Consider the following 27311-nt stretch of genomic DNA (forward strand, 5'->3'; position numbering starts at 1 on the left):
GCGATTCCTGCGCCCAAAGATGGAGGCCTGAGAATCACTAGAAATAAATCCTCAGGCCTTAACTAAATTGCAGCAAGCTGCCGGTGCCCATTGTGCCTCGACAGACAGCTTGCCAAATCAGAAGCAAATCTCAGCGACCTTCAGATACATGCAGGGGAGGACAGTGGAGAGAGGAAGAGAAAAGGACAGTGGAGGGAGGGGGTTGGGACAGTGGAGGGAGGTGTGGAAGACAGTGGGGGAGGGGGAAAAGACAGTGGAGTTTGGGGACACTCCTGCTCGTCCTCACTCCGCATGAAATTTAAAGGCAGAGGTAGATAGATTCTTGTTAAGCAAGGGAATCAAAGGTTATCGGGGGTAGATGGGAGTGTGGAATTCAAGATACAAACAGATCAGCCATGATCTTATTGAATGGCGGAGCAGGCTCGAGGGGCTGAATGGTCTACTTCTGCTCCTAATTCATATGTTTGTTAAGAAAAATAGAAACTTACCTTTTTGGTGGCAGTCACTTGCTAGAGTGCATCCATGCTTGGTAAACCTGAGTGGAGCAAGCCCAATGTCAGCTGCACTCAGGTCGGCCCAATTTACCTGAGGGGTCTGAAAACAGACTGACATTTATTGGATGCTTTAGGCAGCCGCCCGGGCTGTTTGAAAAATGGCTCTACTTAATTTCAGGTCGGACCTTTTTCGAGTGTCTTTGGGACACAATATGGTTCCCCTTTTACATCTGTAAAACAGTTACAAGGTCCAATTTCCACCCCCCACATAAGCAGGCAGCCTCCTATACAGCATTCATTTTATATGGGTGATGAGTATCTATAAGCTTTGTTGAGGCACATTGTAGGGAATAACCCTCATTAAGATACTTTTCATGCGTAGTGCATCATGAGTGCACAGCCTCTGTGCACCGCAGTTGTCTCTAAGATGTGTATTATTGTGCACTAGGCATGGGGAAGTTGAGCAGGCCTCAGATTCAGCACCTCCGCAATTACAGTGGTAACCACTTAAATCCAAAACCCTCATTATTTCCAAGTACCATATGAAGATTTACAGTTGGAGGAATTTATTTATATTCTTCCAAACACATTACATGACTTAATACACAATATTCAACTGAAGTATAACTTTACTTCATAGGTCACAATACATACAATTCCAATAAAACCAAAACATATGATCATATTGATTCATTATAAAAAGATATTTGATACATGAAATTTTCTAAAACATAAAATATTTAGGAAAAAAAGCACACACCGTGAAAAACAGTTTAGCATCATTTTCAAGCATTAGCCAACAGCACGATGCTATAAAGTAGACATTTATCTTGTACTTTTAAATACAAGACAAGGTTCTTGAATGGTAATATTAATGCCATATGATTAAAATCTGGTTCTGCATCTGATTAAGCACCCTGCTAGGTATAAAATCTGTAAGGGAACTTGTTACCTGGATCACTGTGACTAATATCTGCAGAATAATTTTGGGGATTCAAGTGCCAATAAGGCACTCAAGGTTAATAAAATAAGCTCCTTCCCTTCCTCAGGGAGATAAAGAGCAATGTTTCCCTTTGAAAACAGCAAGCAGAAATGAAAATTAAGAACATATCCATTGTTCATTTTATAGTCATTGCTGCTAATCTGCAACTTCTGGGGTGGGGGGGGGGGTACAATGTATCTAAGCCAGGGATTATCTGTGAAAACTAGCAGAATGTCCTCCAGGCCTGTGTGTACCTTCTCACAACCAATCCATGGGGCCACACAATTACTACCAACTGTTGGGACATTGCTGTTCTTTCAAAGTCTTTGGCTGCTGGATGTCAAAGGGGTGACGGTCAGAGAATAAACAAGTGCAGGATGTATGTTTACCAGGAGGTATTCTTTCCTCAGCTGTGTAGTTGTGTTGGGATTAACAGCCAAACTGCAATACATGTTATTCCCTATGAAATGTTAAATTTTAGTTTTCATAATGCCTTTTTTCCTTTCAAATGTTTTGGTAAACCATGTGCTCATCAAGTTGAAGGAGATTAGTGTAGGGAAATGAAACACTTTCTCATTTCAGGCACTCAGTGTCAGCACTAAACACAGTTCAAGGTATAAGCATACCCAGCTGCAGAGTAAAGTTCTTTCTATTCTACGTCAGCAATGTGCCTCAGCTCTAACCTTAGCAGAGCACCCCTGCTGCAACAGTGATATTGTCTCTATTTTCTTCATCAGTTTTCCTGTAGCTTTTCTGTCTGAAGTTGCCAATTAGGTGACATGGGTCGACTCCCAAAGTAACTGTCAAAGTGTCCAAACTCATTTGATGAGGGACCATATAGCCAACAGACACTGGAGATTGTTGTCCTATCTGCTGGAGCTGTATTTGAACCCAGATTCCATAGGTGAAAGGGCACTGCATCAACCAATTCCACTCTACATTAATGCTTTAAATTACATATGCTAAAAAATAAAGGAGTGAATAATTAAAGAAAAACAGCGGCTGTGCTTCCTACTTTTGACTACATTGATCAATCACCAGCTTATAGTAGGAATTCTGTTTGGCTATTGTTAGACTACTTTGATTGCCTACAATCACGACAGAAAGTGCTTGTGTGCAGGATAAAAGTTATAAAACTTTAAAAATGTGGATATACCAACGCCACACATGTGCATACATACACACACACTTGTATCATATGTTTATCACAGCTTGAGGGTCAAAGAATTGTAGGCAACTCTGTATTTTTAATCCCTGGCTGTTATCTCAATACTGCTTAATTGACGTACCACAACATTAACATCATTGCATAAGTCTTTGTGGTAAAGACAGTCACTAAAGTTATACAATACTAGACTAACACCTATTTAACAGACCAATAGAAATCAGGGGAAAATGGGAATAGCTGGTAAATAAAGAATGGCAACTCTATTTTGAAATGGGATTATGACATTAAAATAGATTTCTGAAATAAGTGGAAAATAGCAGAATAATAAGAAGCTTAAAGTAAAATGAAGGAACATGAAGTAGAGAAATGCAAGATGGGTGTTATATAGAAATTATTAGAAAATAATTAATGTTTTACTGGTGTTCTAGCCATAGTCCGAGAGAGAGAGAGAGAGAAATAATGTATAGCTTAAGGGGCACCACTCCTCAAGCATGGGAGGCAGGAACCACCACAGCCAGTATAGGGTTGGTATCTTTCTGCATCACGCGCTAGCTGTCTAGCCAACTGAGCTAACCAACCCCCAGTATTTTTACCTGTAGATTAGGTCTAACTGTGCTTTTCATTCCATTCAATTGGCCAAAGTTAATAACAGAACCATCTAGTAAACTCTACTGAATTATAATCCTGCCACCATGACCAAATATCTAGGTAATTTAGCTGTGTAAAACATTTTCCTATTGCAACAGGACATAACAGGGAATGCTATTCATCCTAGCACAAAAGGAAAGTGTTCCTACTTCCCCTTTTTGATTCTATTGGGTTAGTTGTGTTAGTTAATGCTTTTCTAATTGCAGGTTTACATATAAGATAGCTGTATTATGAAAAAAAACAAACAGCATTTGCTCTCATTTAAGAGCAATTATACAACCAAAATCAGCAAAAACTTTGATTTACAACATTTCAGATTACAGTCAAACATGAAACGATTTTACCTGTGCGTAACATTCAGCACCATATTTGGACATCGATGGCCCTGGTTTCAGTAGTACAAAAGCCAGCTTAATATTGTCAGAAATACTCAGCAGGTCAAGAAGCATCTGTGGAGAGAGGAAGGTCAGCTAATGCTTCAGGTCAATGACCTTTCATTAGGGTCATCAAACTGAAATATCAACGGTACCTTCCTCTCTACACAGATGGTGTCTGACCTGCTAAGTATTTCCAGTATTTTCTGTTTTTATTTCCGATTTCCAGCATCTGCAGTATTTCACTTTCAGTTTAATGTTGCGCTCAATTTACAGCGTTTTAAGACTGGAAAAAAATAAAGACCTCAGGACTTTGAAAGAAGATTTTTCTAGAATTAGAGGGGAGAGGGGCTTGTTTATGTTTTATCCTTTCACCTAAATTTCTTCTATGCCTATTGGTGTATTTTGTGATCACAGCAACCACAAAATCAGGAATGCATTGCCTGATTTGCTCACACTTTGCACTGAATCACAGCACAGAAGTAGGCCATTTGGCCCATTCTGTCTGTGCCAGCTCTTTAAAAAAGCTGTTCAATTTCTAACCACATCCCTGCTTTTTCCGCTTTACCCTGCAAATTAGTTCTCTTCAAATATGCGACCAATTACCTTTTGAAAGTTCCTAAAGAATCTGATTCCACCACCCTTTCAGGTGTGTGTTCCAGATCTTAACAATCTTGTGTGTGAAAAATATTCTCATTTCCTCTCTGGCTCTTTTGCCAATTATTTTAAGTCTATGACCTCTGTATTGACCCATTTACAAGAGGAACCAGTTTCTCTCTATTTGCTCCATTATAATTTTGAATACATCTATTAGTCTCCCCTTAATCATCTATGCTCAAAGGAGAACAATCCAAGCATCTCCAATCTCTCCAGATAACTGAAGTCCCTCATCCCTGGTATTATCCTGATAAACCTCCTCTGCACCCTCTCCAAGGCCTCGACATCTTTCCTAAAGTGTGGTGCCCAGAATTGTACACAATACCCCAACTGAGGACTAACCAGAGATTTGTAAAGGTTCGGCATAACTCCCTTGTTTCTGAATTCAATGCCCCTACTTGCAAAACCAAATGTCCAATACATTTTCTTAACTGCCTTATCAATTTGCCCTCTCATCTTCAAGGATTTGTGAACATGCACCCATAGGTCTTGTCAAATAAATATGGCCCATAAGATAAGGCTTAAGATGATACTGTACAAGCGATGTATTTAATAACTCATAACAATTAAGCAACACACCCAAAAAACAAACAGAAGAGGATTGTATTCATTTCTCAGTAGATGAGACCATGCACATTATTCACATTAATTTGGTTCTGTCGATTAAACTGTTCCTGGTATCAGTTGGCATGCTTTCATAAATCCATCAACCTGTTTATCTTTGAACTTTGATTCCTTCAGTGTCCTGGTGAAGCAGAAAAAACAATGAAGTGTTAATTTATCTAGGTTAGGCTCTCTGGTTTGCAAGTAAATCTTACAGGTTACTTAAGTGGGTCAGTTTAGCTGCCATAAACCTTTTGTAAATTAAAGTTAAACCAGCTGCTGAAAAAAAAAGAGAATTACATAGTACTGGCTGGAACTCATTACAGCATTACAGTTTTTAATTTGAATCAGGCGCAAATTGAATAACAATGTATTGTAATAATCATTGCAAATTTTTGTGGCCATTAAAGTGTACTTTCAAAAACATTCTGAACAGAAATTGTTTTATTATATATGTAACACCTAGCTTTATTCATCTTAAAATTCATAAAACCCTGCTGTAGAATTTTAAAAGAACAAGAAAATGCTCAGTGTAAACCATCTGCCAGAGATGTGGTTAAAGCTGGAGTGCTCTTTTCACATGCAGTTACAATGTATAGGTTGGAATTAAGTAAGAAGCTATTGTGATACATAGACGTTGATTTCAGGACTATGTGGTTTACTTGCTGGTATAATACACCTTCACCCCTCAGTTCCTCTGAATCATAGGCCCTGATATTTGCAGCGAGGTGGAGAGAGTGCTGGGAGGTACAAATAACGGAAGAACCCGGAAAGGCTGGGGCCACGAAGGCCCTGAACTTGACAGCAGGACATCACTAATGTTTTATATTTTGTTTCCCGTCCAATAGCTGGCCAAATTGCAGCCTGACCAGTGGATGGGAGGGAGGGAATCCCAGCAACACAAGGTCGCAGCCGGGGGCTCTTGGAGACAATCACTGGCAATCGGGGAAGGGGGTGAATAAAGATCAGCCATCAAAAGAGATCGGGGCTGGAGAGAGAGAGAGAGAGAGGCCATCGTGGAACTGGCCTACAAGCAGTGCTGAGAAAGTCACTTACCTTCTTGAGCTGACAGTTGCAGCCTCCCTTTCACTGCCTAAGTTCCTGACTCCTGGGAAACCAGTGCAGCAGCAGTGAATTGAAATTGTGCAGCCTTACACAATGGAGTAAGCTTATCCCGGTATACCTGGATTAGAGCAGAAGGCAACCCTGCCAGCATGCAACCTTTGGAAGTCCTTCCTTGCAACATATAAAGCTGTGTTACCCTTAAATGAGGTATAATTATTTTTCTTCTGTTACGTTGCTTTTGACGCATTTCTTTGGTCTTTTTCAGTTTTCCCCATTACAAGTCACGAGTGTCCTTTGCAGGTACAATGGGCATTTCTTTGAAATTAATTTTGCCCTTTGGGAGCTGGAGGACAAAGAAGGTTTGCGGAGGTTTCATCAGGGATTTCTGCCGGTACCTGAGGTGGGCAGCTCAGCCCAGTATTACCAGATAGGGTGGTCCACAGTTTGCACCTTCTCGGGCATGTAACAGGAGAGGGATGTATATGGAGAGGGATGATGCAGTATTGTTGTTAAAGAGGAGGAGTGTGAAATATTAGATATGATTAGGATAATGACAGAGGAAGTACTAGAGGGTCTGACATCCTTGAAACTGGATAAATCACTAGGGTCGAATGGATTGTATCCCAGGCTGTTAAAGACAGCCAGGGAGGAAATAGCAGATGCTCTGAGGATCATTTTCAAATTCTCACTAGATACAGGTGAGGTACCAGAGGATTGACGGTCTGTGAACGTTGTACCATTGTTTAAAAAAGGTGCGAGGGATAGGCTGGTCAGTCTGACCTCGGTGGTGGGTAAATTGTTAGAATCAATTCTGAGAGATAGGATAAACTGCCACTTCGAAGGGCACAGACTAATCAGGGATAGTCAGCATGGATGTGTTAAAGGAAGGTCATGTCTTATGAACTTAATTGAATTTTTTGAGGAGTAACAAGCAGGATTAATGAGGGTAGAGGATGTTGTCAGCATGGATTTTAGTAAGGCATTTGACAAGGTCCCACATGGCAGACTGGTCAGAAAAGTAAAAGTCCATAGGATACAGGGGAAAGTGGCAAGCTGGATCCAAAATTGGCTCAGTGACAGGAAACAAAGGGTGATGGTCGACGGATGTTTTTGCGAATGGAAGGCGGTTTCCAGTGGCGTTCCACAGGGCTCAGTGTTGGGTCCCTTGCTGTTTGTGGTATATATTAATGATTTGGACTTAAATGTGGGAGGCATGATTGGAAAATTTGCAGATGACACAAAAATTGGCCGTGTAGTTGATACTGAAGAGGATAGCTGTAGACTCCAAAAAGATATCAATGGTTTGGTTGAGAGGGCAGAAAAGTGGCAAATGGAATTCAATCTGGAGAAGTGTGAGGTAATGCATTTGGGGAGGAAAAACAAAGCAAGGGAATACACAATAAACGGGAGGATATTGAGAGGGGTAGAAGAAGAAGTGAGAAACCTTGGAGTGCATGTCCACAGGTCCCTGTAGGTGGCAGGACTGGTAGGTAGAGTGGTGAAGAAGGCATATGGAATGCTTTCCTTTATTGACAGAAGTATAGAATACAAAAGTAGGGATGTAATGCTGGAACTGTATAAAAGGCTGGTTAGGCCACAGCTGGAGTATTGTGTACAGTTCTGGTCACTACATTACAGGAAGGACATAATTGCTCTGGAGAGAGTACAGAGGAGATTTACAAGAATGTTGCCAGGGCTTGAAAATTGCAGCTACGAGGAAAGATTGGATCGGCTAGGGTTGTTTACCTTAGAGCAGAGGAGGTTGAGGAGTGACTTGAGGTGTACAAAATTAGGAGGGGCTTAGACAGAATAGACAGGAAGGACCTGTTTCCCCTAGTGGAGAGGTCAGTTACCAGGGCGCACAGATTTAAGGTGATTGGTAGAAGGATTAGAGGGGACATGAGAAAAAACTTTTTCACCCAGAGGGTGGTAGGTGTCTGGAATCCGCTGCCTGGATCAGTGGTGGAGGCAAAAACCCTCAACTCATTTACAAGATACCTGGACCTGCACCTGAAGTACTGTAACTTGCAAGACTACAGACCAGGTGCTGGAAGGTAGGATTAGAATGGGCAGCTGTTTTCTTTCAGTCGGTGCAGACATAACAGGCTGAATGGCCTCTTTCTGTGCCATAACTTTTCTATGGTTCTAACAGGCGAATTGACAAGCAAGGCACACTCCAGGTATCGTCTCACTGTCGGAGCACAGAAGTCACCTCAAGAGGTTGAAAGCTGAGGAAGTGGCCATGGACCATTGGTGATCATTTCCAACTCCACAGACTACAACTCTGAAGGCAATGGGGACAGAATGGAGCAGAACATGAATCGTTGCTTCCATACTGTAGCGACTGCCGTACCTCAGAGCTTTCAGCATCCAACAGCTGCATTAGACCGTACATCCTACTGATCAGTAGGGCCAAAGATTACATGGTCCAGTGATATGTTGACAACTGGAGTCCACTAGCTTGATACTGCTGTCGCTGAGGCCTCTGGTCTTCCCCGTCAGATCACCATGCCAGTGGAACAAGGGAGGTGAGACCAGACTGACCAGGAACAAGCTCCAGAGATAATGCCAGCAGGGTTTCTCCATGAGACAGGGGCATTCTCAGTTCCATGAACCTTTTATTGAGAATGAGAAGACAACCACCTCTTGCAATTCAGGCCCTAAGGTGGCACAAGAAGAGAAAAGGTTAAAATTATTGCTATCACAGAGACATTTTTGAGGGAAGGGCAGGACTGGCAGCTCAATATTCCAGGGTATAGAATCTTCAGGCGTGACAGGGGAGGGGGTAAAAGAGGAGGTGGCATTGCACTGGTGAGTCAATTACTGTAGTAAGGAGGGATGATATCTTAAAAGGTTCCTCAAATGGGTAGAACTTAAAAACAAAAAGGGGGCAATCACTTGGCTGGGAGTGTACAACAAGCCTCCAAACAGTCAGGGAGAGATAGAGGAGCAGACATGTAGGCAAATCTCAGAGGTGTAAAAATAATAGGGCAATAATAGTAGGGGATTTCAACTTCCCCAATATCAACTGGGATAGTCTTAGTGCAAAAGGCTTAAAGGGGAAGGAATTCTTAAAATGCATACAGGAGAGCTTTTTGAGCCAGTATGTAGAAAGACCTACAAGAGAAGGGGCAGTACTGGACCTAATCCTAGGGAATGAAGCCGGACAAGTGGTAGCAGTGTCAGTGGGGGAGCATTTCGGGGATAGTGACCATAACTCTAAGATTTAAAGTAGTTACGGAAAAGGACAAAGATGGACCGGAAATAAAGGTAATGAATTAGGGGAAGGTCTATTTCAATATGATAAAACAGGATCTGGCCAAAGTGGACTGGGAGCAGCTACTTGTAGGAAAACCTACATCAGACCAGTCGGAGTCATTCAAAAAGGAAACAATGAGAGTTCAGAGCCAACATGTATCCGTTAAGGTGATGGGTAGGACCAACAAGTCCAGGGAACCCTGGCTGTTAAGGGATATAGAGAACTGGATAAGGAAAAAAAAGGAGGCTTATGGCAGATTCAGAGCGCTGAAAACAGTGGAGGCACTAGAGGTGTATAGAAAGTGCAGGGGGGGGGGTACTTAAAAAAGTAATTAGGAGAGCGAAGAGGAGGCATGAAAAAACACTGGCGGGCAAGATAAAAGGAAAATCCTAAAGCATTTTATAAGTATATTAAGGGCAAGAGGATAACCATGGAAAAAAGTAGGGCCTATTAGGGACCAACGTGGCAATCTGTGTGTGGAGCCAGAGGACATAGGTGAGGTTTTAAATGATTACTTTTCATCAGTGTTCACTATGGAGAAGGACGATGAAGGTGTAGAGATCAGGGATGGGGATTGTGATATACTTGAACATATGAGCATTGAAAGGGAGGAAGTATTAGCTGTTTTAGTGGGCTTAAAAGTAGATAAATCCCCAGGCCCAGATGAGATGCATCCCAGGCTGTTATGTGAGGCAAGGGAGGAGATAGCAGGGGCTCTGACACAAATTTTCAAATCCTCTCTGGCACAGGAGAGATGCCAGAGGACTGGAGGACAGTGAATGTGGTACCATTATTCAAGAAGGGTAGCAGGGATAAACCAGGTAATTACAGGCTGGTGAGTCTAACATCAGTGATTGGGAAATTATTCTGAGGGACAGGATTGATCACCACTTGGAAAGGCAGGGATTAATCAGGAATAGTCAGCATGGCTTTGTCAGGGTGAGATCATGTCTAACTAACTCGATTGAATTTTTTGAGGGGGTGACTAGGTGTGTAGATGAGGGAAAGCAGTTGATGTAGTCTACATGGACTTCAGTAAGGCTTTTGATAAGGTCCCACATGGGATATTGGTTAAGAAGGTAAGAGCCCATGGGATCCAGGGCAATTTGGCAAATTGGATCCAAAACTGGCTTAGTGGCAGGAGGCAGAGGGTGATGGTTGAGGGTTGTTTTTGCGATTGGAAGCCTATGACCAGTGGCGTACCGCAGGGATCGGTGCTGGGACCCTTGCTGTTTGTAGTGTACATTAATAATTTAGACGTGAATATAGGAGGTATGATCAGTAAGTTTGCAGATGACACGAAAATTGGTGGTGTCGTAAATAGTGAGGAGGAAAGCCTTAGATTACAGGACGATATAGATGGGCTGGTAAGATGGGTGGAGCAGTGTGAGGTGATGCATTTTAGGAGGACTAACAAGGCAAGGGAATATACAATGGATGGTAGGACCCTAGGAAGTACAGAGGATCAGAGGGACCTTGGTGTCATTTTCATACCCAGCAATTTAAAGAAATCAGGATTCAGTAAGGCTTTTGATAAGGTCCCGCATGGGAGATTGGTTAAGAAGGTAAGAGCCCATGGGATCCAGGACAATTTGGCAAATTGGATCCAAAATTGGCTTAGTGGCAGGAGGCAGAGGGTGATGGTCGAAGGTTGTTTTTGTGATTGGAAACCTGTGACCAGTGGTGTACCGCAGGGATCGGTGCTGGGACCCTTGCTGTTTGTAGTGTACGTTAATAATTTAGACGTGAATATAGGAGGTATGATCAGTAAGTTTGCAGATGACACCAAGATTGGTGGTGTCGTAAATAGTGAGGAGGAAAGCCTTAGATTACAGGACGATACAGATGGGCTGGTAAGATGGGCAGAGCAGTGGCAAATTAAATTTAATCCTGAGAAGTGTGAGGTGATGCATTTTGGGAGGACTAACAAGGCAAGGGAATACACAAAGGATGGTAGGACCTTAGGAAGTACAGAGGGTCAGAGGGACCTTGGTGTACTTGTCCATAGATCACTGAAGGCAGCAACACAGGTAAATAAGGTGGTTAGGAAGGCATATGGGATACTTGCCTTTATTAGCCGAGGCATAGAATACAAGTGCAGGGAGGTTATGATGGAGCTGTATAAAATGCTAGTTAGACCACAGCTGGAATACTGTGTACAGTTCTGGGCACCACACTATAGGAAGGATATGATTGCACTGGAGAGGGTGCAGAGGAGATTCACCAGGATGTTGCCTGGGCTGGAGCATTTCAGCTATGAAGAGAGACTGGATAGGCTAGGGTTGTTTTCCTTAGAGCAGAGAAGGCTGAGGGGGGACCTGATTGAGGTATATAACATTATGAGGGCCATTGATAGGTTAGGTAGGAAGAAACCTTTTCCCCTTAGTGGAGGGGTCAATAACCAGGGGGAATAGATTTAAGGTAAGGGGCAGGACGTTTAGAGGGAATTTGAGGAATTTTTTTTTCACCCAGTGGGTGGTTGGAATCTGGAACACACTGCCTGAAGAGGTGGTAGAGGCAGGAACACTCACAACATTTAAGCAGTATTTAGATGAGCACTTGAAACGCCATAGCATACAAGGCTATGGGCCAAGTGCTGGAAAATGGGATTAGAATAGTTAGGTGCTTGATGGCCGGCACAGACACGGTGGGCCAAAGGGCCTGTTTCTGTGCTGTATAATTCTGACTATGACACTAAAAAGGCACATGTAGGTACTGAGGGGTAGTTATGATGTTAAGAAAAAAAGAGTAGACTGATTCTGTGCACTTTGGAACTCATTGCAATAAGCTAGAATGTGTAACTGATAAAAGTTAGAATTATAGGAAAAGGGCACCTGGGATGCTAAGATCTTGAACAGAATTTCCAAAGAGCTGCAGAGGTGGGAATGGAGGCAGATGGGCCTGTAATTTCCCACAGGCAGCTAGTGTGCCATTCTCTCACCACAGCCCCACCTCCAGATCATTTTTGTTCTGGGAACATTGAGGGCGGGGCGAGGGGGGTGGTCGCGTGATGCCCGCAAGAGGTCAGCTGTCCATTAGGGCAATTAAAAGGGCCTATTAAGGCCACTTAACAGAAGCCAAATGGAATTTTCCAGTCAGCAAGCAGGCCTCCCATGAAGACGGAAACATGGCCGGGGATGGTGGCAGACTGGGGTGGGGTGGTGGTTGCACAGTGCTCCATCCAGCTAGAGAACCCAAACCCCTGCCACACCGCTCCCCCCCACACCACGCTGCACCTACCATAGGCATCGGGCCACAGCAACAGCCACTGGCAACGGCCTGGCAGCTGGGCCTTTTTAATGTTCAAAACTTTTAAAATCTCTTCAGAGAGTGCCTCCATCTTGAGGCACCCTGTCTCTCTCCTACCCACATCAGCAGCGCCCACTTCTGACAATGGGACTGCCAATCCTTCAGTGCTGGATTTTTTTTTGAAGGGCCTCCTATTGGCCTTCCAGCCTCAGGAGTCCACCTTAATTGGACAACAAGCCCGCACTCTCGCCACTAATTAGCTAGCTCGTCAAAAATCACATCAGACATCAGGCACAGGGTCGGGACCCAGAAAGTCACCCGATGTCGGGGTCCTGACCCCAGAAAATATCAGCCCCTTCACTCAGGTGGCGATGTTTGGCATGGTCATGTAGGAGCAAAGAGGGCTGTCTAGGATTGGTAGACGTTTGAGGGAATGTTCCTATATTTGAAAGTGGGGGAAGAAGGAGTTAAAGCTGTGACTGAAAAACATGGAAGAGAAGACTTCAGTGTTAACATGTGCTGCCATGCTGCTTGCAGTAAATTCTGCCTGAATCATCTTTGCTCTATCCTGTGCTCCTCCTCCTTCTCGAGAATGGCATGCAAGAGTATTCCCATTGGGAATCTCATCGCTCCACCTGTGCATGGGTAGAGGGTGGTGGAGGTGTGGTCTGAAAGTCTGCTGATGGTCTAACCCCATAAGAAGCAAGTCCAGGTGTCTGGAGGCAAAACAAATGCTTTAAAAAGCATTTCAAAGCAGCGGAAATATCTATTCAAAATCCTGCCTCTCTTCTGTGGCAGAAACCCCTCACTTCCACCTCTATCAGGTGATCCTGGCAGCTGCTTCACCTCATAAATCCCAGAATACATAAGCAGTGCAAACCCAGGAAACTCTCAGTGACTATTCCACTGGCTCTCATTCTAACATGCAATCATGTTTTTGTTAGGTGAGAGTATTAGGGGATATGACCGTTTCAAATGCTTCGGTCTCCCGTCCCACTGTGTGGGGCTCATGTCTGCTCACACAATGTCTTAAAGCTGCAACATCTTAAAACAAAATCCTGTCCGGAATTACATTTAGAGTAAAAAAAAACATGGAAAGTGCTGAACAATAAAGGAAAAATTAACAGTTATTTTGCTTTCACTGAGCTGTCAAACAGCACTTTTCACCAGCTGCATCCTCCTTTCAAAAAACATTTTACAAAGAATCATTAGCCCAAAATTCCAACACCTGAGAGGGCAAGACAATGACATATGTCAGGTGAAGGGGGGGGCAGGTGCAGAATTTGGTATGGGACCCAGTGTCACCAGGGCTCCAGCATTTCTCTTCTGTAAATAAACAAAGATCAGAAAGAGGGAGTAGGCATTTCTTGAATCCACCTCTTCCTTTCTGATATCACTGAAAGAGACAGGACTGATGGAATAACATTCCCTGAAAGAAATCCTGCTCGGCACACGTTTCTTGTGGTCAGTTGAAAATACACCTGCTCACACTTATGAGACTAATACATTATTGAAGTCCCAGTGCTGGTTTCCTGACAATAAATCAACTGCAGCATGGGCGAAATGGCGGCATTTTCCTTTTAAAAAATCTACTCTATGACCAGAACACACCTCCCCCGGCTCCAAAATTCCTGCTCTCCCACAGGAGAGGAAGCAGCATAAGTGGCGTGGATGTCCATTCCCTTTATGATAATGACTCCATCCCTGGGATTTGGGACAAAATCAAGGCTGGGCCAGGATGGCAGCCAGAAATCCCACAATTCTGGCAGTGGTGCGGTGCTTGATGAATGTTGGCACCATTATCATCATCCTTTTTCTCTCTTTTTAACCCAAATGCCTTACAAATGCACTGCCAATATTAGTGTAGAATTTCATTGTAGGGGTGGGGGGATTGGGTGCAAGGGGATGATTTCCAGTCAGGTGCTCCCAAGACGGAACAGCATTGGCAGAAAGCACTGGACACAAAATGATAAGCACACATTCAATTCACATTGATATAAAATCCCCAATTTCTTGGCTAACGCTCCCTGCAAGCACCTCTGACACAAATACGAAATTGCTTTGTTTGCTGTTTCAATGGGTGTTAAATCTGTTGAATATACGTGCTCATTTGCTGAAAATATGCAATTTCAAGGCCAAACTATCTAGTTCAAAAAGGCTTGCATCTTGCACACGCAGATGAACCCAAAAGGATATAAGGACATCTGCTGCAGCTTGATTAGCTGCTTTATAATGAGTTATGAAACACAGATAATAAACAGCCCCCTCAAAAAAAATCAATTCACAAAATAGGAACCAATCTCAATCCTCAAAAAACAAATGTGAGAAAACCTTTGAAAGTTATAACAAGTTTTCATTTTGTTCACATAATTCTCCAGCTCCTCCATCACCACCACCACTCCACCCCATTTTAGGGACTCTGGTCAAGGAGACATTGATTCCTCAACCTCCCGGTCATATTTCCTCAGGGGGCCATGATTTGTGCTCCTTGATATTATACCAGCCTTGAGCATTTGCTCCCTTCCCTAAACACAGATTGGTGCAGTGACTGCACACCAGCTAAACAAGTGGCTGAACAGCTGGTGTAGAAGGGAGGGTTTCAGATATCTGGACCATTGGGATCTCTTCAGGGACAGATGGGACCTGTATAAGAGGGACGGGTTGCATCTAAACTGGAGGGGCACAAATATCCTGGCTGCGAGGTTTGCTAGCGTCACTCGGGAGAGTTTAAACTAGTGTGGCAGGGGGGAGGGAACCAGAGCAGTAGGACAGCAAATGAAATAAATTAGGGGGAACTAGTAAATAAGGCCAGTAAGACTACGAGGAAGAACAGGCAGGGAGATGTTGCAGAGCACAGCGGGACTGGTGGTCTGAAGTGCATTTGTTTCAATGCGAGAAGTATAACAGGTAAGGCAGATGAACTTACAGCTTGGATTAGTACTTGGAACGATGATGTTGTTGCTATTACAGAGACTTGGATAAGGGAAGGACAGGATTGGCAGCTAAATGTTCCAGGATTTAGAAGCTTCAGGCGGGATAGAGGAGGATGTAAAAGGGGTGGGGGAGTTGCATTACTTGTTAAGGAGAATATCACAGCTGTACTGCGGGAGGACACCTCGGAGGGGTCATGCAGCGAGGCAATATGGGTGGAGCTCAGGAATGGGAAGGGTGCAGTCACGATGTTGGGGGTTTTCTACAGGCCTCCCAACAGCCAGCGGGAGGTAGAGCAGCAGATATGAAGACAGATTTTGAAAAAATGTAAAGGTAACAGGGTTGTAGTGGTGGGTGATTTTAACTTCACCTATATTGACTGGGACTCACTTAGTGCTAGGGGCTTAGATGGGGCAGAATTTGTAAGGAGCATCCAGGAGGGCTTCTTGAAACAATATGTAGATAGTCCAACTAGGGATGGGGCCATACTGGACCTGGTATTGGGGAATGAGCCCGGCCAGGTGGTCGAAGTTTCAGTAGGGGAGCATTTCGGGAACAGTGACCATAATTCCATAGGTTTTAAGGTACTTGTGGATAAGGATAAGAGTAGTACTCGGGTGAAGGTGCTAAATTGGGGGAAGGCTAATTATAACAATATTAGGCAGGAACTGAAGAATTTAGATTGGGGGCGGCTGTTTGAGGGTAAATCAACATCTGACATGTGGAAGTCTTTCAAATGTCAATTGATTAGAATCCAGGACCAGCATGTTCCTGTGAGGAAGAAGGATAAGTTTGGCAAGTTTCGGGAACCTTGGATAACGCGGGATATTGTGAGCCTAGTCAAAAAGAAAAAGGAAGCATTCGTAAGGGCTGGAAGGCTAGGAACAGACGAATCCCTTGAGGAATATAAAGACAGTAGAAAGGAACTTAACCAAGGAGTTAGGAATGCTAAAAGGGGTCATGAAAAGTCATTGGCAAACAGGATTAAGGATAATCCCAAGGCTTTTTATACATATATAGAGAGCAAGAGGGTAACTAGGGAAAGGGTTGGCCCGCTCAAGGACAGAGAAGGGAATCTATGTGTGGAGCCAGAGGAAATGGGCAAGGTACTAAATGAGTACTTTGCATCAGTATTCACCAAAGAGAAGGACTTGGTGGATGATGAGCCTAGGGAAGGGAGTGTAGATAGTCTCCGTCATCTCATTATCAAAAAGGAGGAGGTGTTGGGTGTCTTGCAAAGCATTAAGGTAGATAAGTCCCCAGGGCCTGATGGGATCTACCCCAGAATACTGAGGGAGGCAAGGGAAGAAATTGCTGGGGCCTTGACAGAAATCTTTGCATCCTCATTGGCTACTGGGGAGGTCCCAGAGGACTGGAGAATAGCCAATGTTGTTCCTTTGTTTAAGAAGGGTAGCAAGGATAATCCAGGAAATTATAGGCCAGTGAGCCTTACGTCAGTGGTAGGGAAATTATTAGAGAGGATTCTTTGGGACAGGATTTACTCCCATTTGGAAACAAACAAATTTATTAGCGAGAGGCAGCATGGTTTTGTGAAGGGGAAGTCATGTCTCACTAATTTGATTGAGTTTTTTGAGGAAGTGACAAAGATGATTGATGAAGGAAGGGCAGTAGATGTTATCTATATGGACTTCAGTAAAGCCTTTGACAAGGTCCCTCATAGCAGACTGGTACAAAAGGTGAAGTCACATGGGATCAGAGGTGAGCTGGCAAGATGGATACAGAACTGGCTCAGTCATAGAAGACAGAGGGTAGCAGTGGAAGGGTGCTTTTCTGAATGGAGGGATGTGACTAGTGGTGTTCCGCAGGGATCAGTGCTGGGACCTTTGCTGTTTGTAGTATATATAAATGATTTGGAGGAAAATGTAGCTGGTTTGATAAGTAAGTTTGCGGACGACACAAAGGTCGGTGGAGTTGCGGATAGTGTTGATGATTGTCAAAGGATACAGCAGGATATAGATCGGTTGGAGACTTGGGCGGAGAAATGGCAGATGGAGTTTAATCTGGACAAATGTGAGGTAATGCATTTTGGAAGGTCTAATGCAGGCGGGAAGTATACAGTCAATGGCAGAACTCTTAGGAATATTGACAGGCAGATAGATCTGGGCGTACAGGTCCACAGGTCACTGAAAGTGGCAACGCAGGTGGATAAGGTAGTCAAGAAGGCATACGGCATGCTTGCCTTCGTCGGTTGGGGCATAGAGTATAAAAATTGGCAAGTCATGCTGCAGCTGTACAGAACTTTAGTTCGGCCATACTTAGAATATTGCGTGCAATTCTGGTCACCACACTACCAGAAGGACGTGGAAACTTTGGAGAGGGTATAGAAGAGGTTTCCCGGGATGTTGCCTGGTCTGGAGGGCATTAGGTATGAGGAGAGGTTGGATAAACTTGGATTGTTTTCACTAGAACGACGGAGGTGGAGAGGCGACATGATAGAGGTTTACAAAGTTATGAGCGGCATGGACAGAGTGGATAGTCAGAAGCTTTTTCCCAGGGTGGAAGAGTCAGTTACTAGGGCACATAGGTTTAAGGTGATAGGGGCAAAGTTTAGAGGGGATGTGCGAGGCAAGATCTTTACACAGAGGGTGGTGAGTGCCTGGAACTTGCTGCCGGGGGAGGTGGTGGAAGCAGGTACCATAGAGACATTTAAGAGGCATCTTGACAAATACATGAATAGGATGGGAATAGAGGGATACGGTCCCCGGAAGTGCAGAAAGTTTTAGTTTAGGCAGGCATCAAGATCGACGCAGGCTTGGAGGGCCGAATGGCCTGTTCCTGTGCTGTACTGTTCTTTGTTCTTTGTTCTTGCTTAGCACCTGCATTGAAGTGGTACGCCAAGGAATTTTATGCAAAAACATTAACTAGCCTTCTGGCAGAAGAAGTTAATCTGCTTTGATGGTTGCATCATATAGTCAAGAATCAACCTCTAAACTATTCCATATTGTTGCATTAAAAATGTTTTCACACTTACTTGGACTAATGCTTCGTCTGATGGGGGAAGGACTACGGCTTCGGGAAGACTGTAAAACACACGAGATAAAACGTCAGTTCTCAATGTTGCAGCTGCAAAACAACTGTGCACAGTTACTGCACGAAACAAGAAATCGTTAAAGAAAACACAAGGAGCACAGTCATGAACGGTCACAAATGTCAAACCCACATAAAACAGCTCAAAACTGAACCAAATGTGGGTGGTCAACTTATTACAGTACTTGGCAACACTCGATGGAGCTGCCTCGCAGATGTTAGGTGGATACCTGTCTCAAGCTGACCCAATATCAATTAATCCTATTATTTACGTTTGGCATTATGGATGGGGCGGATTGCTGAAACAGGTCTCCATATTTTGTGTAAAAACAAAAAGTGCTGGAAATACTCAGCAGGTCTGGCAGCATCTGTGGAGAGAGAAGGAGTGTTAATGTTTCAGGTCAGTGACCTTTCATCGCAACTGGCAAAGCAAATAAAGCGGGGGTGGGAGAAAGAGAACGAAAGGATAGGTGTTGATAGGACAGAGGGCCGGAGAGATTAACTGACAATGAGGTCATGAGGCAAAGGAAAAGAGTGTGCTAATGGTGTTGTGAAAGACAAAGCATTAGTGCAGAGAGGGTATTAAATGGCAGAATAACGAACAGCCCTAGACAAAGGCACAAACATGAAACAAAAAGTGGGCAGGCACATGGTTTAAAAAAAAACTCAAATAAAATGAAAATAAAAAAGTAAAAAAGCAGCCAGTCATGCTCTGAAATTATTGAACTCAATGTTCCGACCGATAGGCTGTAGCATGCCTAATCGGTAAATGATGTGCTGTTCTTCGAGCTTGTGTTGATGTTCACTGGAACACTGCAACAAGCCCAGAACAGAGAGGCAAGCAGCATGAGAGCAGTGGGCGGGGGGCGGGGCTGGGGTGGGTGTTGAAATGGCAAGCGACAGGAAGCTCGGGGTCATGTTTTCAGACTGAGTGGAGGTGTTCCGCAAAGCAGTCACCCAATCTGTGTTTGGTCTCCCCAGTGTAAAGGAGAATGCATTGTGAGCAGTGCATACAGTATACTGAATTGAAAGCAGTACAAGTAAATCACTGCTTCACCTGAAAGGAATGTTTGGGGCCTTGGATAGTGAGGAGAGAGGAGGTAAAAGGGCAGGTATTACACCTCCTGCGATTGCAGGGGAAGGTGCCATGGGAAGGGGACGAGTTGTCGGGGGTAAAGGAGGAGTGGACCAGGGTGTCGTGGAGGGAATGATCCCTTCGGAATGCTGACAGGGGAGGGGAAGATACATTTGGTGGTTTTATCACGCTGGCGGTGGCGGAAATGGCGGAGGATGATACTCTGGATGTGGAGGTTGGTGTGGTGGAAAGTGAGGACAAGGGGAACCCTGTCGCATTTCTGGGAGGGAAGGGAAGGGGTGAGCTCAGAAGTGCAGGAAATGGGCTGGACACAGTTGAGGGTCCTGTCAACCTCAGTTGAGGAAAAAGAAAGACATACCAGAAGCGCTGTTGTGGAAGGTTGCATCATAAAAGCAGATGCGTCGGAGACGGAGAAACTGGGAGAATGGAATAGAGTCCTTACAGAAGGCAGGGTGTGAAGAAGTGGAGTCGAGGTAGCTGTGGGAGTCGGTGGGCTTATAATGAATATTCGTAGACAGCCTATCCCCAGAGATGGAGACAGAGAAGTTGAGGAAGGAAAGGGAAGTGTCGGAGATGGACCATGTAAGGGTGAGAGAACGGTGGAAATTGGAAGCAAAATTGATAACGTTTTCCAGTTCGGGGCGGGAGCAGGAAACGGCACCGATACAGTCATCAATGTACCGGAGAAACAGTTGGGGGTGGGGGCCTGAGTAGGACTGGAACAAGGAATGTTCGACATATCCCACAAAAAGAAAGGCATAACTAGGACCCATGTGGGTACCCATAGCAACACCTTTTACTTGAAGGAAGTGAGTGGAGTTGAAGGAGAAGTTGTTCAGTGTGAGAACGTTCAGCCAGGCAGAGGAGGGTGGTGGTGGATGGGGACTGGTTGGGCCTCTGTACAAGGAAGAAGCAGAGAGCCCTCAAACTGTCCTGATGGGGATGAAGGTGTAGAGAGATCGGACATCCATAGTGAAGAAGCGGCGGTTAGGGCCAGGAAACTGGAAATTGTCTAAATGACGTAGGGTGGCAGAAGAGTCACGGATGTAGGTGGGAAGAGACTGGACCAGGGAAGAAAAGATAGAGTCAAGATAGGAAGAAATAAGTTCAGTGGGGCAGGAGCAGGCTGAAACGATGGGTCTGCCGGGACAGTCCCGTTTGTGGATTTGAGGAAGAAGGTAGAAGCGGGCTGTCTGGAGTTGCGGGACTGTGAGGTTGGAAGCTGTAGAAGGAAGATCTCCAGAGGAGATGAGGTCAGTGACAGTCCTGTGGACAGCAACTTGATGTTCGATGGTAGGGTCATGGTCCAGGGGGAGGTAGAAAGAAGTGTCTGAGAGTTGGTGCTGAGCCTCTGCAAGGTAGAGGTCGGTATGCCAGACAACAACAGCAACATCCTTGTCAGTAAGTTTGATCACAATGTCAGGGAGTGCATGAAGTTCAGAGGGAGACAGGTTAGAGTGAGTGAGGGGAGCAGAGAAATTGAGACCGCCAATGTCTCACCGACAGTTCTCAATGAAAAGATCAGGAGTGGGTAAGAGGCCAGAGGGAAGGGCCCCGGTGGAGGGAGAATGCTGAAGGTGGGTGAATGGGTCTGCTGGTCAGGGGGAGGACTCCTGGTCAAAGAAGTGAGCACGGTGGTGAAGCGACAGAAGGAGAGCTCAACGTCATGCCGAACACGAAATTCATTGAGTTGGGGCCTGAGGGGATACAACCGAGTTCTTTGCTGAATACAGATAGTTCAGCGTCAGAGAGGGGAAGGTCAGAGGGTATAGTGAGTACACAGCAAAGGGTCAGATCAGAAGGGGTGAGGTCAGAGGGAAATGAAGGGGAAGAAAGATCTGGCTGGGCATTAGTCCCCATCAGTTGCTGGAGCTTGCGTTCCTTAGCACCTGAAAGGAAGTAATAAAGTTTTTTGTTAATGCGTCGGATAAGATGAATGTTTTGAATTCACCCAGGATTACAGGTATCGCCAAGAAATACAAAGTTCCTCAGACTGCTGTTATCGCCACATCCTGAGATCCACACTCAGTGTCATGCACCGCCACATGTTCACACTGGACTCTCTCTCCAGAAGCACCGTCTCACCTTATCTCAAAGCTGTTCTACTCTACAGTTTCATTTCATCCTTCATCTTATCTGCTGCCTCCTGTAAGGACTCCATTCCATTCTCCCAGTTTCTCCGTCTCTGATGGATTTGCTCTGATGCAACCTTCCACAACAATTTTTCTGATATGTCTTCCTTTTTCCTCAACCAAGGATTCCCCCCCCCCCTCCACATTGTGGTTGACAGGGCTCTCAATCGTGCCCGGTCCATTTCCCGCACTTCTGCCCTCACCCCTCCCCCTTGCTCCCAGAACTGCGACAGGGTTCCCCTTAACCTCACTTCCACCCCACCAGCCCCTAAATCCAAAGGATCATCCTCCGCCACTTCCACCAACTCCAGCGTGATGCCACCACCAAACACATCTTCCTGTCAATTCCCTGTCAGCATTTCGAAGGGATCATTCCCTCCACGACACCCTGGTCCACTCCTCCATTACCCCAACACCTCGTCCCCTTCCCAGGTGTAATACCTGCCCTTTTACATCCTCTCTCCTCACTACCCAAGGCCCCAAACACTCCTTTCAGGAAAAGCAGCAATTTACTCATACTTCTTTCAATGTAGTATACTGTATGCACTGCTCACAATGTGGTCTCTACTTTGGGGAGACCAAACGCAGATTGGGTGACCGCTTTGTGGAACACCTCCGCTCAGTCCGAAAGCATGACCCCGAGCTTCCTGTCGCTTGTTATTTCAACACGCCCCCCTTCTCTCATACCCACATCTCTGTCCTGGGTTGCTGCAGTGTTCCAATGAACATCAACGCAAGCTCGAGGAACAGCATCTCATTTACCGATTAGGCACGCTATAGCCTACCACACTGACCATGGAGTTCAATAATTTCAGAGCATGACTGGCCCCTTTTTATTTTTATTTGTTATTTTCATTTTATCTGAGTTTGTTTCATCATTCATTTTTTTATCATGTGCCTGCCCACTTTTTTTTCATGTTTGTGCCTTTGTCTAGGGCTGTTCATTATTCTGTCATTTAACACTCTCTCTGCACTAATGCTTTGTCTTTCACAACATCATGAGCACACTCTTTGCTTTTCCCTTTGCCCCATGACCTCCTTGTCAGTTAATCCTGCTGTCCTATCAACACAAAGAACAAAGAACAAAGAAAATTACAACACAGGAACAGGCCCTTCGGCCCTCCAAGCCTGCGCCGATCCAGATCCTCTATCTAAACATGTCGCCTATTTTCTAAGGGTCTGTCCTTTTTGTTCTCTTCTCCCCCCACCCCCGCTTTATTTGCTTAAAACCTAATACATTTCTCATGAAAGGTCACAGACCTGAAGCATTAACTCTGCTTCTCTCTCCACAGAGGCTGTCTGACCTGCTGAGTATTTCCAGCAGTTTTTGTTTTTATTTCAGATTTCCAGCATCTGCAGTATTTTGCTTCCATATTTGGTGTAATGTTGAAAAGCTGCATTACAGATGACAATTCCCAGCAGAATAACACTGCTTTCAGTGTTCTCTGCAATTGTTTGCCTGAAATGGTTAACTGAAGGATCATATCAGCAATACCAATTAAAGCCAGATAAGCTGTTGAATTGACACGGTACTGGTTATCTGTTATTAATGCTTATCCCCTGTCGATATTCTACGTTTAAGATGGAGTGCTCTGTCACTTCAGAAACAATGGTTCTGATTTTGCAAGGCTCTGCTGGGGAAACAGAGCCAGCAAATGCAGGTCACGAAATTAGACACATGACATTTTGCAGCGAACAAGAATACCAGCGTTTTAGAAGCTCTGCTGGTGGCCAGCACAAGCATCAGTAAGGTTCCCTTAATCATTTTAAAGATCAAAATGAGATCACCCCTCAACTTTCTAAACTCAAGGGAACATAAATCAAATTTATGCAATTTGTCCTCATAATTTAATACTTTAAACTCTTGTATAATTCTGGTGAATCTACACTACACCCCTCCAAAGGCAATGTATCCTCATCATTTTTTGCAGAAAAACTTTCACATATGTGGTCACTCAATGTAATACTGGGCAGCCCATAGGTAACAACAACAACAAAGAACAGTACAGCACAGGAACAGGCTATTCGGCCCTCCAAGCCTGCGCCGATCTTGATGCCTGCCTAATGTATGAGATTGCTCAATCATAATGATAGTGAAACATTAATTTCATTTCATAAGTTTTTATCTAATACATTTTTTTTTAAACTGTGCAGTAGAAGCTGTAACTTATCAACAGAACATTAATATATACTGCAATTCTAGTTCTATTGGTACTTTTGACTCAAAGTAGTATATTTATTGCACACTAAAAGAAAATAATGCTTTCTAATTCTGGATTTTTATATTGCAATAATTTAAAAAGCAAATACAATAGTGATGTGGCACTCCAGCACATTGTGCCAAAAACACAAGTCTAGGACATGCTGATAATGACCCTCTGCATGGTTCGTACCTAATCTCAGCTGTGCTGGCAGGGGAAGTACAGAGCAGAGATTAGGTATTTGCATACTGGGAAGGAGCATGAAAATCAATAGAAGATTCACCCCGGCAGCTCCGAACTACTTCAAAGAACTTTACAAAAGAACCGCTTTAAAAAGGGAGGACTGAGAGCAGGTTATGTGACAGCCAATTCAACTGGAGAATAAAGGAGGCACAAAAAGATAATTTTCATCTCAATTATTTAAATTGAAAACAGTTAATTGACTAACAGCACGGTGGGTGTATCTACACTACATAGACTGCAGTGATTCAAGAAGGCAGCTCAGTGCCACCTTCTCAAGGGCAATTAGGATGGGCAATAAATGCTGTCCTAGCCAGTGACGTTCTCATCCCATGAATGAATAAAAACAAATTTGCATTTGTTGCCACAAATTGCAGCATACTGAACAGGGTGAAGGGCTTCAGAGAGGGCGTACTGAACAAAGAAATATCACATGCAGTTAATCCTCCTGTTTCACTGGATTTGTTTACTTATTCTTGCATAGCACATGCAATGGGAGCAGAGTGCTCTGATCGGCCTGATTATGTCACCATGTTATCTGTGCATATTTCCTGCATGCAGCATAATTTACAGTCCCTAAAGCAATGGTCCAAACTATCTTTCCCTCCCAGTGAAAACCAAGATAAAATTAAAGCACATACAAATCTATATTAACTAAATCTATAATAAAAACAAGAAATGCTGGAACCACTCAGCAGGTCTGGCAGCATCTGTGGAAAGAGAAGCAGAGTTAACATTTCGGGTTCCGAAATGTTAACTCTGCTTCTCTTTCCACAGATGCTGCCAGACCTGCTGAGTGTTTCCAGCATTTCTTGTTTTTATTTCAGATTTCCAGCATCCGCAGTATTTTGCTTTTATTAACTAAATCTATAATGCTTTAGTTAAAGGCTGTTAGTCTACTATCACTTTGTATTGTCAAAGTCACTGCAACAGTCATTTTAAAATAACCTACCAGGGTACGGGTTGGACTGGTGGAACAGGAACGGATGGGACTAGAACTTCTGCTTCGGCTTTTTCTTGGTGACCACTGAACCAATAAAAATGCAAAGGTTACCAATAGAAAGGGAGACCTTTACCATAACAGTTTATCATACATTTGGAATAATTCTATCATTCTTCAGTAATTGAGTACAATTCAGTAAAAACTCCCCCCCAAAAAAATTAGTTAAATGGGGTGGGGGTGGAGGGATGGTGCGGGGTTCCTCCTGATCAGGCACTCTGTGCCAAACAGAGAGACCCCCACCCCCCCCAGCGGCAACGGCTGTCTCTGCTAGAAAACCAACACCCTCACAATCAACCCCCTCCCCCTCCCCGGGGCCTGACTGATTGGCCCCAGCAAGCCCCGACCACTTACCTTCTTCCCCCACCTCCATCACTGGCTGGGTCTGGGGCCTTCTGCTCTCCCAGCTCCTGATGGTGCTCCTGGAACAGGAGTGCTGCTGGTCCTCTGGATTGGTCGGCAACTCTTGGAGGCAGGAGATTCCTGCCTTCGAGGGTGGAAGCCACAACCTCAGGCAATTAATTGCCTGAGCCAAGAAAAATAGCATTGTCGCCTTCAGGGCTGGCAGAGGTGGGCTCGCCCCCTACATTCCAGCTGGTGGGCGTGGCCACCACCCCCTCAATAAATCCCAGCTACTATCTATCAACTATGACAACAGAAAAATAGGGAGTAAGTGAGGAGAAGATAACAGTACACGTGGCCTATATATCATATGGGTCCATATGTGATCTGAACTATGCCAATTTGAGGACATTGGCTGGGATTTTATCCTGGCGATGGAGGTGTCGGCATACGGAAAGAGCGACGCCAAGAACCCCACATCTCCTCTTCTGTGGGTGGTCCACTGAACCTAGTGCCAATTGGGCACTTCAGCTAATAGCGACAGACCTTCCACGGGATCAAGGACCCCAACGACAGGAGTCCTTCCCTCTGAGAGCTGCCGACCAGAGGTCGGCACCACTTCAACTGAGCAGCATCACCACGAAGGAGATAGCTGCTGCTGGTGGAGCACCTGCCCGAGGCCCAGGAGTGGCACTGGACTCAGGCCACAGGTAGGTCAGTGCGGGAGGGGTCTCTCAGTGTGGGGGTCATAGGGGAGGGGGGGTCAGTAGCAAGGGCAGGAGTGTGGCTCTCAGTGGACACTCCCCCCTTCCCAATGCCAGATCACTTGCTTGGGCACTAAGTGCCTTTTAATGAGGGCCACCCAACGTCCCCCCACCATGGAGCCAGGAAGAAGCCCGAATGGTTTTTCATGCTGTGTTTCCCGTGCAGCAACAGGGCTGCTCGCTGCACAGCTAATTGCGGCAGCGGTGGGATGAGGCCCTTAATGGGTGATTAATTGCCCAGTTAAGGGGCTCAATTAGCAGTGGGGCAGGAAGGCCATTCACAGGCCTTCCCATCCCAGGCTTAATTTTGGCTGAGGTGGGAAGGTGGGAAGGTGGCAGGGATCCCCCCCCCCGCCACCGCCCCCGCCACCATCCCACCTGATTATATGCCCATCCCGCCTCCAAACCCATCGTGTGGGAGAGCCTAAAATTCCCCCCATTGAGTAGTTAACCCAGTCACCAATTCAAGTGATTTCAGTCTCAGATTTTTTTTTAAAATTTAGCCCATTCTACTGAAAGTTTTAAGTAAAAGATAAGTCGTCACTTTATAGTCAGATTAGCTTGTTACAACAATGTGCATTTATATAGGCCAGAATTTTATGTTGGGCCAGAGGGCCCGCTCACTGGCAGAAAAAGTCTGGGGGCGAGCCATGCCATGATTTTATGTGGCTCAGGCCTTAATTGGCCTCGGGCGGGATTTCTGCCCCTCCGAGGCAGGAGGTCCCGCTTCCAAGAGCTGCCATGCAATCAGCAAGCCGGCAGCTCTTCAGTCCCAGCAGTGCCACTGGCAGCGATGAACACTGCTGGGACTGCACCCAGCCAGGACCAGCAACATGGACGAGGCCCTGGAACGCAAGTAAGTCTGTTAGGCCTCACTGGGGACAATCTGCTGGGCCCGGCGAGACAAGGGGGGGTGTGGCTCGAGACCGGGGGGGTGAGTGGGGGGCGGGGGGGTGGAGAGGTGCTCCAATGGAGACGGCTTGTGCCGTAGGGGGGGACCCTCTGTTGGGCACAGGGTGCCCAATTAGGAGGGCCACCCCACAGCCTGCAATGAGGCT

At 45.1% G+C, this 27311-nt stretch overlaps 1 protein-coding gene across 1 annotated transcript in view; it reads right to left on the reverse strand.

The window, feature by feature from the left end:
* Window positions 1-1140: 1140 nt before the first annotated feature.
* Window positions 1141-27311, reverse strand: part of spata18 (spermatogenesis associated 18) — a 168704-nt gene continuing 142533 nt past the window's right edge. Inside the window, exons 11-13 of the mRNA XM_068035463.1 lie at window positions 25100-25174; window positions 18423-18471; window positions 1141-5068 (exon numbers count right to left, since the gene is read on the reverse strand). Coding sequence (XP_067891564.1) covers window positions 5061-5068; window positions 18423-18471; window positions 25100-25174 — 132 coding nt within the window. The 3' untranslated portion in view covers window positions 1141-5060. The remainder of the gene's footprint in view (window positions 5069-18422; window positions 18472-25099; window positions 25175-27311) is intronic.

Source organism: Heterodontus francisci, chromosome 1 (assembly GCF_036365525.1).
Source record: "Heterodontus francisci isolate sHetFra1 chromosome 1, sHetFra1.hap1, whole genome shotgun sequence".
Taxonomy (NCBI): domain Eukaryota; kingdom Metazoa; phylum Chordata; class Chondrichthyes; order Heterodontiformes; family Heterodontidae; genus Heterodontus; species Heterodontus francisci.